The following is a 21,870-nucleotide window of genomic DNA, read 5'->3' as shown; positions in this document are numbered from 1 at the left end:
GGGCTGCTGCGACACAGAACAGCGCCCAATGCAACCCTGGGAGAAGTTGAACTCACAGGCCAGCCTCTGTTCGTGAGGCTATGTCATGGTCAACCTAGCACATAGCTGGAGCCTGAACGCAATTGCTGGCTGGACTGGAGGGAACAACTGGATCTAGATTATCCAGCCCGTCACGGCAGTTGATTGTAAATTCTCCCAGAAAAAAAAAAAAAAAAACACAGCAAAAACAGTGCATAGAAGGAGAAAAAAATGGTAGGGCCAAGAGATCCCAGCAGGGAGCCTAGGTCTTTACTAACTAGACAGATTAAAACTGAATACCTAGAGCAAGAGCAGAGAGGGGGGGGGGTTATATACCAGCTGAGGTCGGCCCATGGGTGTAGCTAAGTGTTTTTGTTCTGCCTAGTCCTACTCCTGGGAGGAGGCAATATAACCCAGTATTTATGAAGCGCCGTGTCAGTCGAACAAAAGAAACAAAAATACTGTATTTAAATATACTGATTGGCATGGAACATTCAAGACGTGCGATACCAATGACAGAAAATTATTAGAAATCTCACTATGATGATACAATTTATAATATTTTAGGGGTAAAAACAAAGCTGTCCAGACCATTTTTGAATATCTTTGTAGAACAAGCAAAAATGTATATCTGTTTTCACACCTTAATCGCACACCTTCATTGCTTTTCTGTATGGCACATCAAAGACATGCAGGTATACATAAGACAATTGCCTTTTATTTCCTCATTTTTCAGGAAGAATGAAGCATTGTTTTATTGAGCTGCAAGGGAACTAACAAATGTATCCATGGCTGTATAAAAAGTAGTCATTTGGTACAACTAATCACGACTTTTAAACATTAGTTGGTGCTTAGAGAAGAAAATTGTGTCAATACCTTGAACTGTTCACTTGAATAGGAGCGAAAAGCTTCTCCGAGTTTCTCTGTGGGGAAATAAAATATACATGACAATGTTATCTAGAAGAGAATGTGCATGCAGAATTAATTTTCTTATAACCAGCAGCTTCCTAATAATGCAATGCAGCTTCCTAATAATGCAATGCAGACCATAGAGAGTAAACCCAGCACAGAATTAAGAGCAGGGAAATTCCCCCAGAAAGTCAATATGCAACACCATAGTGACTCATTGAGGGTTATGCCTCGTACACACGCGTCGATAGTTGGCCGTGAATTTTCGGCCAACGTCCGATCTGCCGATTTTCGGCTTGTTAGTATGATGCTTTCGACAACCGACTCCGACTTTTCGGCCGAATAAAATCTGGTGTGCAGGCTATAAAATTTTTGTTGGCCGTCACCACAACGGCCGATTTTCTGTCAGTCAGTACAGATTTCGGCAGACAAAAATCTGATGAGCAAGACTGGGCATGCTCAGAGAAGAAAAAAAAACACACGGAAAGGAAACCATCACATGACATCACTTCTGAAGTAGATTTTTGTTGGCCGAGAAAATTCGTGTGCAGTCTAGAGCACATTTCAACCAACAACACTGGACAAAAGTCGGCCGATCGGTCGGCCGATAATCGTTGCGTGTGTACGAGGTATTAGTCTGAACAAGTACAAGCCATGTGTGCAGAGAACGTTAGACAAACATTAAAACAGAATTGAATTTTTACACTGCTGTGAAAAGGAGTTTGCAAAAAGATTTTAAATGTAGTGCTGAGGAATAATTATGGAAACTACTCAAAAATCAGACAGGAAGGAAGGAAGGAAGGACGTACGGACGGAAGGACTGCACAGTCTGTAATTTAGTGGAATTCGGGACACAAACTTGAATTTACAGTATCTCACAAAAGTGAGTACACCCCTCACATTTTTGTAAATATTTATTATATATCTTTTCATGTGACAACACTGAAGACGTAAATAGGAAAATGCACTACCAGAAGTGGTTCACTGGGTGCATAGGGTCTGTATAGAAGTGCCACATCCTAATATCTAAACTGGATCAAAAAACACATGGACTTTGTAGGCACAAAAGTATAATATATATATTATATATACGTGTTATATGTGTTATATGTGTGTGTGTGTGTGTGTGTGTGTGTGTGTATTATATATATATATATATATATATATATATATATATATATATATATATATATATATATATATATATATACACACATACACACACACACACACACACACATTTTTAAAAAAGGAGGGACACAAACCACATCTATAGAGCCATAGCATGCCAAAAGATATGCAACATGTAGAACACAAGAACACACAACAAGGGCATAATATGTTTAGTGGCTCTACTTGGTTGGATGGGTTTTGGCAGAAGGACAGTAAGATGACCTCTTGTGACCGATGGAATGCTGAGGCAACTTTGGGGAGAAACAGTGGGACTTTTCTAAGGACTAGTTTGTCTAGGAAGACCGAAGAAAGGTTCCTTTATAGAGGACCTGAAGTTCGCTAACTCGTCTAGCTGACACAACAGCGACTAGGAAGTCGGATTTGATTGTCAGGTTTTTCAATGAAGTTTCCGAAAGTGGCTTGAAAAAGGTGCTCGAGTTAGAGCCCCGAGAACCAGGGAAAGGTCCCACGGGGCCACCTTAATGCTCTCGGTCGATCATTTCCTTGAAATGGACTTGAAGAATTGCTTGATCAAAACGTTTTCTCTAAGCTGTGTTTTCAAAAAAACTGAAAGTGTCACGGCGTGTACTTTGCTTACTGCTAGGCCAGCTTCTGCTCTTTCGAGAAGAAAGTAGAAGAACCACTCACTGGCCATACACAAGGTATATTAGTAAACTAGATCTAAAAAAGGAGTCAACTAGCTTTTTGAAAACCAAGTTTTTGCCCTTCTATTTGAAGATAGAAAAAACAAACAATATAAGCAGAACACTAATTGCCAGGAACTTACTAACCATTAATGGTTTCTTTTTGTTCTTTTACTGAACGTGAGGGAAGCACATCCGCCATGTCTTCTGAATCCACATCTTCAGATACCCACTGGCAGTTTGAGGAGTTACCCAATTGGCGAGACCAATACTCACGCCTTAGCCATTCCATAACAAAGTCCCAGCCTAAGTCAAAACAGGACATTCAGTGAAACAAAAAGTGGACTATATATAAATTATTAATTTCCACCATAAATAAAAATCCTGCTTTTACTTTAACAACATTTGAGCTAGCTTTATGTTGTGGTTGGTTATTTCATTATGTTTTCCTGTGTCCAGTATGCTCAAATAAACAGAACTGTTTTGAAAAAAAAAAAGCCTCCCATTACAAAATACTTTATCCTATACAGCAGTACATTCATAAATAATGGCCAGGTTGCTTAAAATAAAATAATCTAAAATAATATAATCTTTATTCACATCTGAAGTTTAGAACAGCGCCAATGAAACACTAAAATCCAAGAATATGAACTGGAATGGTTAATTCAATGGTTCAAATTTAAATCACTGTGGATAGATGTGGTGCACTTACCCAGTGTGTATAGCAGTTTTGGGTGCCATTTAAGCAGAGAATAGTGATGATATCTTGTAAGCATAACTTTTCACTCAAAAACATGCTTTGGGAAATTGGAAGTCTTTTTTTTAAACTTAGGATTTTAACACTCACACCTGTGTCTACCACAAACCATACCCTACATAAACTGGAATTATAGATTGTCTGTACCAAAAAACTAGAGTCAACATTTGTTAACTATACAAGTATTTGGAGCCAGTGCTCAGGACATTATATTTGGATGTAATTCTTGAGTGTAATAATGTAGAGGTAACAATTAAGCAGGACCTTGCATTTAGGTCTACAAAAAGCAGAATATTGACATAGTTCTATCCATTCCTAAGAAGTTATACGGAGTATTACTAAACTGTAACTTAGGCCCCATTCCCATGGCCATATGAAATTATGTTCCATAGATTCTGGCATTTTTTTCTGCCAGAACATGGCAGAAAATGCTTCTGTGGAGCATGTACGTTGTGTATAGCTTTGTTTGTAAATGCATTCTACTGCTCTTAGTACAAGAGCTTCTTTTTGGGCGACAGGCGTCCGATTGTTTGCACGCTTTGTTGGGTGACCACCGCAGCAAAAATCACGCCGTGTTTGGGTTGCCATTGGAATCGCACGGACGTCCAGTGATTTGCCGCGAATCGGGATGCCAATATGTGAACCAAGCTTTAAAATACAGACCTAAAATGCATGATGTGAATGACCACAGGCTAATCTAGAACAGAGTTTAGAGTAATAAAACTACAAAACACAAAAGGACACTTCTAACAGCAGCCTTTTTCTTTTTTTTTTTCATTCGGTGTGCATGAGGCCTTTAAGAACAACCATTGTCATGGCTTCCAATAAACCAGCCACCTAATCAAATACCATGCTCACCTTTCCGACACATGGTTAATTTGGGCATCTTTCCGTGAGTGGCACTGTGCCGAAGGTTTACCACCCACTCAGGAATATTCAACTGAAAGAAAAAAAAAAAAAAATACATTGTCAGACAATATAGCTACAACAGAACCAGGGATACACAGCATTAAAAAAATGTTACCTTTAAGCCAACATTTTTTTCAATTACGGTAAATAAATTTTTAATAAAGACATTTTTCAAAAAAAAAAAACCTGGGATTTGGCGTAGGGACACATTGAATGCCTTCAGCTGCCACTGTGCTCCTGCTGGACTTCTAATGAGTTCCTACCCCTTTAAAAGAGGGAATGGGCTCCCTTCAAGCATATGTGCCCTAAATGTATCCACTGCTATATGCTCCAACTTCTAGACTCTCAAATATAGAGATGAGACCCCACTTTACAGAGGAGCCTTTGTAAGGTAAGGGAGCCTCTACATATTAGGAAATGTATGTAAATAAAGTGCTGTTTTACATAAATTGTTAATGTGTTAACAGCAGAGAGGAGAGGATGTTGGGGGTGAGGGGCCTCAAGTGCCTTTTTCAGGTAGACAAGAAGACCGTTTACAACCCTCATGCAATGCATCCCACGTTTGTTTCCATGCGGATCTGACTTCCTCCAGCTATTTGGTACCAAACTAACTACAGGGCACCTTTTATCTTCAGTTGCTTGTAACAAAGGACTGGTTTTGGACCACACTGGGCAGATTTAATCAGTCAGTAGTAGTTAATAGTTGGTTCTGTGGGGAGTAAGGAAGGGATAACTTCCACATCCTCTGCCCAATCTTGAACGGGGGGAATCTATCACGTTTCCTCCCTCCTTTTGATGCTGAAGCAATCATGGCAGCAATTTTACCCTCAAGGCCGGCTAAAGACGATGCCAAATCATCCTTAGTGACATAGGCTGAGACAGAAGCACTAGATGTGGGTACTATCCCTGACAACTGTAATGGCTCAGATTGGCCAGTCGACTCCAGCCTCTCAGGGGAAGTAAACCCAGAGGAAGCACGGCTAGGATCTTCAAATCCTGATGGCGGCACACGTGTCCCTTGCTGCTGGGCCCCCCCCCCCCAAACACTCCTCTTACGGGGGGGGGGGGGGGGAATGTAAACATTACTTTATGCAAGAAAAAAAAAAACTTGAGGTACTAACTTTAGTGTACTCAATGTGAAGGTTTTTGATCTGGCGCCAGAATAAACTGTGGCTGTTTGTTATTAAACTACTCAGAGGTATGATTGCTGCTAATTAACTGCAAATGCAGCAACAGGGTAAAAGAAAAAAAATGAGGTGGATGTGCTGGCATCTGCAGATGCCACTTTTCGGCCGCAAGGTTTTTTGCTGGCTGATGTTTGGAGGACTTTTGGCCTTCCTTGAGGGTGTTTGTTTTCAGGTGGGCCTCATCTTTTGTTTTGATGAGTCCTATTTTGCCTGGTTGGCTGTGTTTGGCCTTGGGGACTTGTTCTTTTCTGCTGTTCCCACCCTTCATTTTATGGCACTGCTTTGGGATGTCCCTACTGATATGAATCAGAAAGAACTGCGTCCGTCAATGAACGATAGAGAACTGGAATTTTGACTTAACGTAAAATCCTTTTCTCTTAAGTTCATTGACGGACGCAGTACCTGCCCCTCTATTTTGAGTTGGGTTGGTGTTGCTTTCTGACACTGCTTTGATACAAAACTGACATCCTATGCAGGAAGAGAGAGGGTGTACCCTCCGGGACTGCCCATAGGCGTAGCCAGAACTTTTTCCTGCCTAGTGTCCTTCTCCTGTAGGGGGCAGTATTACCCTACTGATATGAATCAGAGAGAACTGCGTCCGTTAATGAACGATCGAGAAAAACTGGGGTGATTGGTGGAAGAATCACACAGGGTGTTTCTTGGCGCACACCTTTGGTAGAAGATTTGCTGATACAGATATTTCTTTGCACTTTATTGGACTTTTCTTGGGATTATTTTAACCACTAATTTAACAATTATGAACTTTGTCGATTGAATTTTTCACTTGTATGAATTGTTGCTAGTTTGTCACATATATGAAATCATTGATGGTTTACACCTTTTTTTGCACAAATGTTTTTAAACAATATTTTTGTATATTAGAGATATGAGGATTTAATAGTAATATTTTTAGCATAATTCACTGGGTTATATAATTTTTTAGGGCACTAAAATTATAAGAGGATTTTTGCGCTGATTTTTTTCTTTAATGTACTCTAAAGTGCTGCCAAGCTGAAAAGCTCATCACACACAGCACAGTTATCCCGAAAGTAGCAGAATCTGTTAGTGCCTGTAAGCATGAACCCACAGTGACTCATGCACCCAGATGCCGCTGCTCTGCTCTGTGTCCCCTCCAGCTTCTGACAGAAGCTTGCACCGCTGGGAACACTCCTCAAATGCCGTGCCGTTTGTGATACTTACCGTGCATGTGCGGCGTGCCATTATTATTTTTTTTATTATTTTCAGGTACTTGTATAGCGCTGTCAATTTACGCAGCGCTTTACATATACATTGTACATTCACATCAGTCCCTGCCCTCAAGGAGCTTACAATCTAAGGTCCCTAACTCACATGCATACACAGTAGGGACAATTTTTTTATACAGGATCCAATTAACCTACCAGCATGTCTTTGGAGTGTGGGAGGAAACCGGAGTACCCGGAGGAAACCCACGCAGGCACAGGGAGAACATGCAAACTCCAGGCAGGTAGTGTCGTGGTTGGGATTCAAACCAGTGACCCTCTTGCTGCTAGGTGAAAGTGCTAACCACTACACCACTGTGCCGCCCCACGGTCACACCCCTTTCCAGCTCCCCGTGTACATAAAGGCAGATCACCTGCTTCTGACTTTCCCATGCTTCTGACCTAGAGCAACAGAGGGGAGCAAATGCACAGGCGGGATGCATCAGCTAACAGAACCTGTCGGTACCTGTTCCTGCACACCAAGCATCAGGTTTTAAGAGCAGACTGTAAGGCATCCAAGTTATGCTTGTCACAGAAAATACATAAACTGCCCTTAGTGGAGACATGAAACATTGTACCTTTTAAATCAGAAGGTAACATTGCAACATAATTTAAAATTAACTTATTCCCGCTGCAGCATTCTGTCTATAACAAGAATCCAATCTTCACCCATCATGGCAGGTCCTGTCACTTGCACCCTGCCAAAACGCCTTTGAGGTTGGTCTTAACAAGGGTCCGGATCCCAGGGTCCAGCGCCAAAGAAGGTCGCATTACAGGCAATGCCTCCTTTTTCCTTTACCGAGGCTCAGTTACCATCCTTTTTGTCTTCCACTTTCGGATGGATGCGATTACCAATCCAGGGTAAGAAAGATCCAGAGATCTTAACCGGGATTATAAACAAAATCTTTTTTCTTCAAAAAAGAAAAAATCTGGAGCGCTTCTCCAAACGTGACTATCCCCTCTAAGACACTGGCGAAAAAAACCGAAAGGTACTTCCTGTATGAGAAGGGTTATATAGGAGGGGGACTTCCTATCTTGTTGGTTGCCACTGTCAATTCACCTATAGGGGGCGTATAACCCAGATAGTAATGAATATGGCTGCTCTGTGTCCCATGATGTACGAGAAAGAAACATGGACTAGTCACTCTCATAGCAAAGAAGGCCTCACTACACCCCACCAATCTCACACCCCACCAATCTTAACAACCTAAGAGCAAACAACCTAAGAGCCGTCCTCAGCAATGGAGCAGAGGACGGCTCCATTGCATGTAGCCGGGTCGTCCAATGAAAAAGGCATAGTTTGATTGCTCTGAGCTCCAATACATTTATAGGCAAGGATGATTCCTCCGCCGGCCAAGTCCCCTGGGCACAAAGCGTGCCCAGGACACCCCCCAGCCCGACAGGCTGGCATCCGTGGTGAGCACCGTCCACAAACAGAGGCAGAAAAAAATTTACCCTGTGTCAAGGTGGGAGACAGGAGCCACCACATCAGGTCCACCCTCGTGAGGTGGTTTAGGGATATCCTCTTGTCTAGAGACAGTCTGCTTGTTCCATCTGGCTAGAATCTCTGCTTGCAGGGTTCTAGTGTGGAACCGGGCTAACGGCACGGCCTCGAAGGCCGAGACCATCAGACCCAGGGCCCTGATCTCACTGCGTAGGGTCCGAAGCTTCTCTTCTGGGAGAAAAACCTTCGCTTGCACTGAGTCCAGGACTATCCCCAAATAAGTGAGACGAACTGACGGGGTCAGTGTTGACTTCTGAAAGTTCATGGTCCAACCGAACTCCTGGAGTGTCTGAACCGTAACCGTCAGATCGCTCGTCAGAGATACACTTGAGTTCGCCCTCAATAGGAGATCGTCCAGGTAGCCGATGACTGCATTCCCTTTCATGCGCAGCAATGCCAATACTGGAGCCAAAACCTCTGAACGCCCTGGGAGCCGAAGCAAGACCGAAGGGTAAGGCCACAAACTGAAAGTGCTCCTCTTCTACTGCGAAGCTGAGATACCGCTGATGACCTTCAAAGATAGGGATGTGCAGATATGCATCCTTCAGGTTGACGGAGGCCATGAAGGCTCCTGGACTCAAGGATGCCACCACCGATTGGATGGACTTCATCCTGAACTTCTGAAAACGCACAAATCGGTTCAGGGACTTGAGGTCCAGAATCGGACGCACCTTGCCCTTTTTACGGGGCACCGTGTACAGGTTGGACAAAAACCTGTGGAATCTGTTCTGCTGAGGGACTGGCACAATCACTTCTTGGACAACCATGGTACCTGAAAGTATTGCAGACGTCCCCCCCACCCCTACAATGGGTGAGGGCATCCCTGCAGGCGAAGGAGGACTGGGCCGCCGATAACTGCCCCAGGCACTCGCCGGACTGACCTGTCTTGGACTTACCAGACCTGCGAAGATAAAAATGTAAACAATTGAGACATAGGTCTCAGCTGGGTAACCTGGATCTACTCCTAAAGCTAGGCAGCAAAAAACAGAGCATGGGATGAGGCGAGCAGGGTAATGTATGGGGGGGGGGGGGGGGGACAGCCCCTAGGGGTGTGTCAAGTGTAAAAGTCTTGTTGTATTAACTTTTTCACTGCCTAGCTACTCCTGTGGAGGTTGCCGTTACCCAATAGTGAAGGTTGATTGGACTGGGCTGCGACTGTCAGAAAACGTTGAGAAACTAAAAATGTTCTTGGTTTTCATGACTACGCTCTCCGTTGGTTCGAATCTTACCCATCTCACCGCACCTTCAGTGCCTCTTACTCCTCTTACTGTTGGGCTCCCCCAAAGATTTGTCATTGGACCCCTATGCTAGATCTACACCTCCTCCCTGGGACAGCTAATAGCCTCCCATGGCTTTCACTACCATTTCTATGCTGACGACACCCAAATCGAATCGCTCTACCCCTCAGCTCACCCCATCAGTCTCCTCCCACATAACTGATTTACTAACTGACATAGCAGCCTGGATGTCCCACCACTTCCTCAAACAAACAAATCTAAAACCCAGCTAATATTTCCTCCTCCACGCGTCCCTTGCCCTGTATTCTGTCAAGATCAAAGGTCCTTCTATACATGCCAGGGTGTTAGGGGTAATCCTGGACTCTGCACTGTTCTTTCAGGCCCCACATTCAATCCCTGTCCAAATCATGCCGCCTTAACCTCTGCAACGTCTCAAGAATACGCTACTTTTTAACCAACGACACCACCAAGCTTCTAATTCACTCCATGGTTGCCTCTCGCCTCGACTACTGCAACTACCTCCTTATTGGATTACCTCTGCATAGACTATCCCCCCTTCAGTCCATAATGAATGCTGCTGCAAGACTCATCCACCCTACCAACCATTGTGTCCTCCACCCATCTCTGCCAATCCCTCCATTGGCTTCCACTTGAATAAAATTCAAAGTACTAAACAATAGTTTACGCCATCGACCTCAGGGCCCAGCAACATCACTTACCTGATCTCAAAATATCAACCAAGCCGCTCTCTTCAGACCTCCCAAGATCCCCTGTTCTCTAGTTACCTTGTCACCTCCTCCCCTGCTCGCCTCCAGGATTTCGCCAGAGCTTCTCCCATTCTTTAGGAGACAGACATATTGGGGTAGGGAGTTCCAATATATCCATCTTTAGACGATCCCTGAAAACCCTTCTCTTTAAAAGAAGCCTATCCGGCTTCTGACTAATACACTTTCTTCATCAGCTCATCCCCCACAGCTAATACCTTTTGTATCGATTGACACTCCCTGTTAAATTGTAAGCTCTAATAAGCAGGGCCCTTGGATTTCTTTTGTACCAAATTGTATTGTAACTGAAATGTCTGCCTTCATTTTGTTAAGCACTGCGCAAATTGTTGGTGCTATATAATTCCTGTATAATAAAATAATCATGGAATGAACAAGTTGGTGACATATTTAAACAACTATATTTTTCCATTCTTCAAGAACGACCTCTATTAGAGCCTGGATGCTGGATGGAGTGATGCTCAACTTGTCTCTTCAGAATTCTAGAGGTATTTAAATGGGTTTAGATCAGGAGACATACTTGGCCACTGAATCACTTTCACCCAGTTCTTCAGAAATGCAACAGTAGCCTGAGATGTGCGCTTTGGATCATTCTCATGTTTTAAAAGTGCACGAAGACCAAAGGCACGAAGTGATGGTAGCATCTTCTCTTTGAATATACAGCAGTACATCTGTGAATTCATGATACCATCAATGAGATGCAGCCACACAGAAGGACACTGCCAACTCCATGTTTCACTGTAGGAACCTTGCATTTTTCTTTGTACTCCTCACATTTGCGACACCATACAGGTATGAAGCAATCAGTTCCAAAAAGTCCCAGTAGTCTTTCAGCATGGGCTCTGGCAAAATTCTAGGAAGGCTTTTTTTCACATGGGCTTTAGGAGAGGATTTCTTTGTGGACAACACCTATGCATGCTATTCTTCTGCAGTGTATGCTGTATTGTGCCATGGGAAACGATTACCCCAGTTTGGCTTTCTACTTCTTTAGTGAACTGCAGTGAACTTGCATGGCGATTTTCTTCAAACCTCAGAAGATGCTACTGTCAAGTTCAGAAAGTTCCTGGTTCCACCCAAGTCAAAACCGCACAATTGGTCCTACAACTCCTGGTAGGATGGAGGCTGAAAAATGTCAGTATACATACCCATCGCTACAGCTGTGTCCTGGGCAAAGGGCCATAGATGAGCAAGGGAAAGAGAAAACACAGCTTGTAGAAGCAGTGGCAGGAAATCCATCAAAGAGATGGGTGCCCTGTGTGTGTCCAGGATGCTGAAAGTCATGTCAGCAGTCAGGCTGGGAGCAGAAAGTGATGCAAGTAATTGTCTTGGCAACAAGGAAGGAAGCCAAAAGGGGGCCAGGAACCTTCTCTCACTAAAGAGAACTTGTTTCAAAGCAAAATGCTTCTTTCAAAGTGGAAGTACTGGCAGAAGTAGTGCGGCCTATTTATGGGGACATTGAAGCGGCCCCGTGGGCCAATTGCCCCTGCCCAAAGGCATTGGTATGTACCTTTTACAAAGTTTTTGCGAAATGGCAGTTCGAACCACTCAGGAGGCTACCTTTGGTTGCAGGATACTTTTTGGAGGTTCAAACTCACTTTCTAGTTTGTTTGGGGCCAGTAGGCTTGTTGCATTCAAATGAATAGGCTGCCCCATGCGGTCGCACAAAACATGCAAAAATTAAATAAAAAATATGCAGTTTGTGAAGATTCAGTCTATCTGCAATTTGTCAAATGCTGTATTTTTAAAAAGGTATTCATTTATTTATTTGTGATACATAAAAGTAAATTCCTGCTGCAAATTTTATCATGTATGAAAAAGTGGTTGCTAATTAATAAACAAACACTCACCCAACGCTCAGAACAATTAGCACATAATAAAATTAATGATTTGAATGGTAAAAAGCAGCTGCTGCAAACACACAAACATATAGCAAAGTGTAATTAACCCCCAGTGTCCAAAAGAACACACAAGTATCAATAACACTCAGCAGTGCTATCGCGTCACTAGACGCATAAAATTCCTCCCCCGGTGGGGTCTGTGAAAGAATTAGGGCAGGTGCACAGTGCGTACAGTGTATCACACAGAATTATGTCCATACATTAGCATATTGGACCCTGCATAAAGTCTCTTAATATATCACAATCTTGTTATTTATAGCGGCTTTAGGTTTGTTCAAATTTTCCGGTGCGTGAAATAGTATTCCAATAGGTCACAAATCCTCCACCACACCGCTTGTGCACCCCCCTAGGGAATGGCCACTCAACAGATAGTATTGGGAAACAGCACCTTCTATACTATATACACACAAATTCACTTCTCTCCTCTCCAATGCCTCTCCTTTTGCACCAATCCACACCAGCACCTCACGAGCCAGATAACCCTCACATGGATTTGAAATAAACCTCCATCCGCTCTCAGAGATTTCTCATAGGTGTATAATGAACATTAGTTAGATGAAAGAAAAGCGGGGGGGGGGGGGGGCCAATAGTGTAATATTGTTTTGACAATTTTATTGATAAAATGACACACACAAATGTCTCCCTCCCCCTACAGTTATCTGCTTACATTTAGAATCAAATAACAGGCAATGATAATAAATCTATGGATCCCCATCACTGAGCCTCTCTCTGTGTCTGCTTCGCGCGGCTGCTGGTGGCGAGTTCCAGGAGATCGGGCTTAGCGTCTGGGTAACCAAGGAGACCGCATGCTCACGCCCTGATGCATTTTGTCCTCACAACTTCTACCGAGGGCGAGGGCATGCAGGACGGTCTGAGCTTGTATATGGGTTATCAAACAACCCAATCTGCATTTAACCCTTCAACCTCTGAAAGAGCTGCAGTGAATGTTTGTGATAATCTTGCATGCATACAACGAGCCCCCGAACACCTTTCATCATCAATGTTCTTGGAATAAGTTTTAAACAATCCACAAATAGGTTTCAATAATTCTAAAAAAAAAAAAAAAAAAAAGTAAAATTGCATGCCTCGAATCCATAAGTATGAATTGTGAGAAGTTTACAAAAGATCCCAGCTTCACTCAAGGCTGACATCTACAGGTGAACTTAAAAATCACATGCCTATAGCGCCATACTACACAGCAGCTCAAGCTGATCTAAAAAAAGTGACAAAATCAGCCCCTCTTCGAATAAGGATAAAATAATAAAATTATAAATACCATTAAAAAATGCTACAGATGTAGACTATTATTGGTTTACAAGACAGTACTATTGCAGATACCATACTGAATAAAAGTATTTACATACTGGTTATTGACAAAAATGTATTAGGACAATGCTGGACAGACTCACAAAGGCTCTATTAATCTGAGTGATGGTCTCTGATTTACTTTAATCAATGTCCCAACATATCATTATGACCCAATGGGGTTCACCAACGCAGAGCCATCATACAAGACAGAAAAAGAGAAAAAAAAAAAAATAATTGGAGTCGATGCATGGAGTTTACCCTTTAACTTATACATGTTGAAACCTATTGTGGATTGTTAAGGGCCAGTTCACATTACTGTGAGTGCGGCAAACGCATGTAATTCGGAGCGCACTGCTCCTTCATTACATGCGAACGGAGGTGCGGATGCGAATTCAGCCACACACTTTGTATGGCTGAATTCGCACCAAACACGCACATGACCCTTTTTTTCCAGCCGCATCAGGATCGGATCGCACAGTGGTTCACACTTGTGCGATCCGATCCTGTGGGAACTGTCAGATCGCACTGCGATATGCGATCAAACTGGGGGTGTCCTTAACATTTCATTGACACCCCCTGCGTATCGCATATGGCAGTGTGAACTGCCAGATGTGCGTTTGCGATGTGGGAACAGGCTGCGAATTCCATGATCATCAACACCATTGTGATATATTGAGAGACTTTATGCAGGGTCCAATATGCTAATGTATGGACATAATTCTGTGTGATACACTGTACGCAGTGTGAACCTGCCCTAATCCTTGCACAGACCCCACCTGGGGAAAAATTTTATGCGTCTAGTGACACCATAGCACTGCTGAGTGTTATTGATGTTTTTTGTGTTTTGAATGTTTGTGTTCTTTGTGTTCTTTTGGACACTGGGGGTTAATTACACTTTGCTATAAAGTTTTTATCATGTGATTTACAATGTAAAATATTTTTGGCCTCTACAGTATAATGCAATTTACAAACATACGATTAATATTTTACTCATTGATTGTAAAAACCACCTTACCTCATTAGCTAGGCGTCTTAAAGGAATAATTATTGTCTTCTGTTTATTTTCTGTGATAATATTTACAAACCTGTAAAACAGAAAATAAATAAATAAATCCAAAAATCACAATATAAATATTTTTTTTTGGTTTAGCGCCGGTTCACATATGAGCGACGCTACTTGCAGGGGCGACCTCCGAGATTGCGGTGTGAGCAGCGCGCCCCGACCTCTGAGCGGCCGCCACGGACTTCATAACATTGAAGTCTATGGCGGTCGCCTCCTGGTTGCCCCAAAGAAGCTCCGGACCCTTTTTCTAGGTCGGAGCGACTTGTGTCGCTCCTATTAGAACGGGTCCGCAGCTTCCCTATGGGAGGCGACCTGTGAGGCGAACAGGTCACCTCACAGGTCGCCCTAGTGTGAACCGAGGCTAATAAGAACACATTTGCAACATTAGTAAGCACAGATAAAACAAGATCCCTATTAAGCCCATTTCACACTTCTATGAAAGTAGCGTGACTTGAAGCAATGCCTGACTAATCTTGAGATCTATGGACCTCATGTGGCATCAAAGTTGGACCAAAGTAGTGCAGGGACTACCCTTTAACCACTTCTGGACCGGAAGTTTTTACCCCCTAATGACCAGGCAATATTTTGCAGCACTGTGTTACTTTAACTGACAATTGCGTGGCCGTGCGACGCTGTACCCAAAAAAATTGATGCCTTTTTTTTTCCATTTATCTATCTATCTATCTATACACACACACACTTTTTTTATTACGTTCGGCTATATACCATTCCCAAAAAAAAAAAAAAAAAAATATCACATTTTTTAAAATTTATTTTAGGCACAAAATGTATTCTGCTATACATTTTTGATTTTTAAAAGTCTGATTGATGTGGTTTCCGCAAAAAGTTATGTCTACAAACTAGGGGAAAGATTTTAGGTCATTTTCATTTATTTTCTTTTTACTAGTAATGGTGGCGATAAGCAATTATTAGCAGGACTGCGATATTTTAACACTTTTGGGGGGACCAGTGACATTACTACAGTAATCAGTGCTAAAAATATGCACTGTTACTGTACTGACACTGGCAGGGAAGGGGACAACACCAGACCCTAGGGGGTGCTTTCTAACTGAGTGGGGGGGGGGGATTGGCTTGCTGAATGAACACAGAGACCTGTGTCCCTAAATAAGAGGAACACAGGATGCCTGTGTTTATTACTGACAGAACAATGGCAGACCACCGTTCTGTCTCTACGGGGAGCGATCGTGGGTGCCCGGCGGCAATCTGGTCTGCCAGACCCGCTGATTTTCTCCCACTGCTGCCAAATCGGTGCGCGCGCCCCTACTAGAGGTCCAGCGAACGCTATGTACACTACGGTTAAAATGTTTGGGGTCACTTAGAAATGTCCTTAGTTTAAAAAAAAAAAAAAAAAACTTTTTTTTTTTAAATGGAGACCATTAAATTATTCAGAAATACAGTCTAGACACATAGATAAAGTGATAAATGACTATTCTAGCTGGAAACGGCTGATTTTTAATGGAATATCTACATAGGTGAACAGAGGCCATTTTCCAGCAACCATCACTCCTGTGTAATGGTACATTGTGTTAGCTAATCATGTTAAAAATTGAGGATTACAAAACCCTTGTGCAATTATGTTAGCAAAGCTTAAAACTGTTGTGCTGATTAGAGAAGCTTTAAAACTGGCCTTCCGTTGAGCTAGTTGAGTATCTGGAGCATCAGCATTTGTGGGTTCGATTATATTCTCAAAATGGCCAGAAAAAGAGAACTTTCTTCTCAACTCGACAGTCTATTCTTGTTCTGAGAAATAAAGGCTATTCCATGCAAGAAATTGTCAAGAAACTGAAGATTTCCTACAATGGTGTGTACTACTCCCTTCAGAGAACAGCACAAACGGGCTCTATCCAGAATAGAAAGAGAAGTGGGAGGCCACGGTGCACAACTAAGCAAGAGGACAAGTACAGTAGAATCTCTAGTTTGAGAAATAGATGCCTCACCGGGTCCTTAACTGGCAGCTTCAATAAATGGTACCCGCAAAACGCCAGTCTCAACGTCCACAGTGAAGAGGCAACTCCGGGATGCTGGCCTTCTAGGCAGAGTGTCCAAAAGAAAAAAAAAAAAAAAGGGGAAGCATCATCTGAGACTGGCCAAGAAAAAAAGGAAGAGATTAGGATGGGCAAAAGATCAGACATTGGACAGAGGAAGATTGGAAAAAAGTGTTATGGGCAGCAGAGCTTTAAGTGGCCCAAAAGAGGTGCCGGTACTTTATTATAGCCTATAAATTTTGTCGCCATCAACATCAGAGTCCCCACAGAGCACCCCCCCTGGCCTGGGACTCCAGAGCAGGGGGGACTCTCACTGGTGGGGACTGGTCTGACTCTGGAGTGGGAAATATTCTAGGGGGGGGGGGCAATTGAGGGCGCAGATGTCCAAAAAGAGCGTACTGGCACGCTAAGGCGCACGGAGAGGTGGTGGTATGCTTAAGAGCCATATTTGGAAGAGGCGGTACTGAGTACCAGTGCATACCTGCCCACTTAAAGCACTGAGGGGCAGACGAATCCAAGTTTGAGGTGTTTGGATCACACAGAACAACATTTGTGAGTGCTTGAACGCCATCCGTCAAGCATGGTAGAGGTAATGTGATAGTCTGGGGCTGCTTTGGTGCTGGTAAAGTGGGAGATTTGTACAAGGTAAAAGGGATTTAGAATAAGGAAGGCTATCACTCCATTTTGCAATGCCATGCCACACCCTGTGGACAGTGCTTGATTGGAGCCAATTACCTCCTACAACAGGACAATGACCCAAAGCACACCAACTATGCAAGAACTATTTAGTGAAGAAGCAGTCAGCTGGGATTCTGCCTGTAATGGCGTGGTCAGCGCAGTCACCAGATCTCAACTCTATTGAGCTGTTGTGGGAGCAGCTTGACCGTATGGTACGTAAGAAGTTCCCATTAAGCCAATCCAACTTGTGGGAGGTGCTTCAGGAAGCATGAAGTGAAATTTCTTCAGATTACCTCAACAAATTGACAGCTGGAATGCCAAATGTCTGCAAGGCTGTAATTGCTACAAAATGGAGAATGCTTTGATGAAAGCAAAGTTTGAAGGACAAATTATTTCAAATAAAAACCATTATTTCTAACCTCGTCAATGTCTTGACTTGACAATTACTCAGTCATGCAATGCTGTACCCAATCACATTTTCTATCATTTTTTTTTTCCACACAAATAGAGCTTTCTTTTGGTGGTATTTAATCACCACTGGGTTTATTTTTTGCGATAGAAGTGAAAAAAGAGCCAAGAATTGTTGTTTAAGTTTCTATTATAAAAATTTGCAAATAAGTATTTTTTTTTTCTTCATAATTTTGGGCCAAAGTTTATACTGCTACATATCTTTGGTAAAAGTAACCCAAATTAGTGGATATTATTTAGTCTGTGTGAAAGTTAGAGTCTATAAGCTATGGTGCCAATCACTGAAAATTGATCACACCTGATGTACCGACAGCCTGTCTCATTTCTTGAGGCCCTGAAATGTCAGGACGGTACAAATACCCCCCAAATTACCCCTTTTTGGAAAAGTAGATAGTCCAAGGTATTTATTAAGAGGCATGGTGAGTTTTTTAAAGTTTTAATTTTTTCCCACAATTCTTAGGGGGAAAAAAAAAAAATTAAGACTTTTTTCTTTTTTTTTTTTTTTTTTTTACACAAAAATTGTCATAAGTGATTTCTCACACACAGTATATGAATACTTGCAATTATACCCCAAAATACACTCTGCTACTCCTGAGTATGGCGATACCACATGTGTAAGAATTTTACACAGTCTTGGCCACATACAGAGGCCCAACATGCAAGGAGCACCTTCAGAGCATAAATTACACATAGATTTCCTAACGACCCATCACATTTTTGAAGGCCCTGGAGCACCAGGACAGTGGAGTTACCCACAAAATTACCCCATTTTGGAAAGCAAACACCCCAACGTATATTCTATGAGGCATAATGAGACTCTTGAACATGTCTTTTTTCCACAAGTTTTTGGAAAATGTGGCAAGAAAATTAATTTTTTTTTTTTTTATTACATAAAAGTTGTCAATTTATAAAGATATTTCTAACACATAATGTACATTGCAAATATGACACCCCAAAATACATTCTGCTACTACTCCCAAAGTATGGTAATACCCCATGTGTGAGACTTTTACACAGCCTGGCCACATACAGAGGCCCAAAATCCAAGTAGCACCTTCAGGCGTTCTAGGAGCATAAAATTTCACGTGGAAACGCCCACAAAAATTACCCCATTTTGGAAAGCAAACACCCCAACACAATCTAGCAGGCATGAGCTGCAGATAGGTACTCAGGTACTCTGATGGGCTACAGAGAGGGACTCGGGTACGCCGATGACAGGTGCGTTTACTGTGCACTGTATGATCGGTAACTAGCTACCGCAATCTACTCCTCATACAGGATCGATGTGCGAGGAGGAGAGCCCGGTAAACAGCTAGTCACCGGGTTTGTTGACATTCTGTGACCAGCTGGGATTGGACAGGACCGGTCATGTGGTTAAGAGCCAATTTCATTGGACAATTTCATGGACAGTGCATGTGGCCGGCTGTGATTGGACACAGCTGGTCACATGGTAAAAAGAGCAATTTTTTTTTTTATTGGCTCTTTACACTGATCGGGGATGGGTTGTGTCCCGAGGGGCGCGGAAGAGCGGCGAGAACGGGCAGACTTCATAGGACACCCGCCCGGAGGGACAGAGCATTCCTGCCGGTGTCATTTTATAATGCGCCAGTAGGGAAGAGGTTGAACTGTATAAGTGAATATATGCCAAGAATATTTCCATTTTTCTGAACGTTTTAACATTTAAGTTCAAATAATGGAGATATTCTGTCTCATGCTTGCTGTGGGACTACATTAAATGGATAGAGATACAGCGTGACCCTGTCTAACAGTCCACATCACCGATTCCTATATGGGGTGCAGGCTTCACTGAGCAGAAGTTTTCAGGGTCTGGGTTCCATAGGGATGGACCACAGCCTAGGACCTCTATACCACCCTGAGGCGAACTACACGCATTGTACCAAGTGCCAAAGTGAGTGCCCATGCAGGATCCAGTGCCCAAAGGAACGGCCGTCCCCATAGCTTGGGTTTGGTTATTGCTCCCAAGGTTCTACTGAGGTTGTACTGATCCAGGTGGGCTGCTTCTGTGGTTGTATTAGAAGACAGTGAATTCTTGAGTGAAAAATCCCAAGTTACAATAATAAACTTACAATATGTGCTAAAAATTCACAGTGGATATAAATAATAAACATGAAAATAAATCACTTCAAAAATAACTTAAAAATAATAATCCATCCAATGTGTGGTGATAAGTCAATCAACATTAATAATAAACCATAAAATTAATAAAGTCCAAATCCAATAATTGTGTACTAAAGTGCTGGTGCTTCTTCCTTAACTGGTGCTTCCTTTCCCGTGATAAATAAATAAATTGCCCACTCACCAGATGTTGTGGGTTCTATATGTGTCTTATGACATTAGAACCTAACTTGCTTCAATAGAAAATCCTTTCCAGGTTCGGGTTCCCTCTCCCTGGGTATGGACAGGCCGTTCGGTTATTACTCCACCATGGGATGAGTCTCCTCCAACAACGGGCCAAATTATGAGATGTATTCCCTGCAAATCACCTCCAATCACAAGCCGTGATGGGGGAATAAATGGATAGTGTGGTATTGCTTTTCAAAGTTTTATTGTACACACCAAAAACAATATTGCACACTCAACGGTCAAATCCGTAAACTCCAAAAGTGATAAAAGCAGGTGTCATACACTTCCACATCTTCAAAAACAATATCCAGCAAAGTGAAATAGAAAAAAACCATGCTCAATCCAAAGAAATGGCAGACAAACAGGACAGGATCGTCATACACGTGTGCTGGAGAGTGGAGAGCGGTAGTTCCGGCTTGCGTTCCACTCAACAACGTATGACGTCACGGCGTGCGTTCAATCTAACGCGTTTCGTCATTGGTTCAGACGTCTTCAGAGGTGGAGTCACACGTCTAGCTCAACCCTTATATGCCGGAGCTGCCGCTCTGCACAGCGCATGACTCCGCCCAGTTAATTACTCTGGCGGAAACAGGAAATAACTCCCGTGTCCCCGCAATAACATTGTGCTATGTAAACCAAGAAAATCATAACAAAATATCTTTGTGCTATTTCAAAATGTATTTGTTAAACCGGCTCTCATTTTCCCCTAGATTAATAGCGCTTGGCATTCATAGTGTATGTGTACTAACCCCAACCCCCACCGCCCCAACAAGGGTACCAACCTTACTACCAGAATCCACCCAACCAACACCCCCCACCTCGGAAAGACCAAGAGGGGGGAAGAGACGCAGAGGATGTAGAGGGGGCAGGGGCAAAAAGAAAAAGGGCCCAATAGGCCTGGGAATTTTCAACCTAAGCGGGGTTGAATTCTCAGAAAAAGAACTACAAGTACTAGATATGGGTCTTAAGTATGCCCCTGACCAACTTCTAGATCCTTTTAAAGTTTTTGTGAATATTCAGAAATTTACCTGAAAAATATAAAGAAACATTTTTTAAATAAACCTGATTTTAAAATTTTAACCAATGATAACAAATATGTGAATAGCGGATTAAAGAATAAATCAACGTTTAACCCAAAATGTGCTAACAACCATTTTGTGGATACTTTTAAATCAATGGTGGAGCAAGATTTGAAAATCGATGAATAAAAAAAGTGGCATGAACCTAAAGAAAACGTTAATATGAGTATACGTGAATTGGAACAAAGGAAAAATGTTGTCATTCGCCCCGCGGACAAAGGTGGGGGCATAGTAATCCTAAGAAAAGAGGACTACTATGAAGAACTTAATAAATTAGTGCATGATGAAGAAACCTACACAAAACTCACGAGTAATCCTTTAAATATATATAGAAAGAAATGTAAAAAATACCTGAAGAGGGCACACAAAAAGGGAATACTTACCAACAAAGAATACCGGTATCTACTTCCCGAAGCCCCTCGGACGCCTGTCATTTATCAACTCCCTAAGGTCCACAAGAATCCTGAAAAACCGCCAGGCAGGCCCATAATCAGCGGGATAGACTCCCTTTTCTCACGCATAGGAGAGTACTTCGATACTTATCTGAAACCTCTGGTTACAAAATATCCATCACACCTCAGAGATAGCAAACATCTTATCAATCTTATCGATTCACACACATGGGAGAACGAAGACATCATCTT

The 21,870-nt window shown here is 42.5% G+C and overlaps 1 protein-coding gene across 1 annotated transcript in view; it reads right to left on the bottom strand.

The window, feature by feature from the left end:
• Positions 1-21,870, bottom strand: part of LAS1L (LAS1 like ribosome biogenesis factor) — a 109,292-nt gene that overhangs the window by 46,037 nt on the left and 41,385 nt on the right. The window contains exons 3-6 of the mRNA XM_082263603.1: positions 14,584-14,653; positions 4,360-4,441; positions 2,892-3,050; positions 895-941 (exon numbers count right to left, since the gene is read on the bottom strand). Coding sequence (XP_082119729.1) covers positions 895-941; positions 2,892-3,050; positions 4,360-4,441; positions 14,584-14,653 — 358 coding nt within the window. The remainder of the gene's footprint in view (positions 1-894; positions 942-2,891; positions 3,051-4,359; positions 4,442-14,583; positions 14,654-21,870) is intronic.

Source organism: Pelophylax lessonae (assembly GCF_965119305.1).
Source record: "Pelophylax lessonae genome assembly, chromosome: 7".
In the NCBI taxonomy this organism is placed as follows: Eukaryota; Metazoa; Chordata; class Amphibia; order Anura; family Ranidae; genus Pelophylax; species Pelophylax lessonae.
Note: the sequence above shows the minus strand (reverse complement) of the source record. Positions and strands in the feature narration are given on the sequence as shown.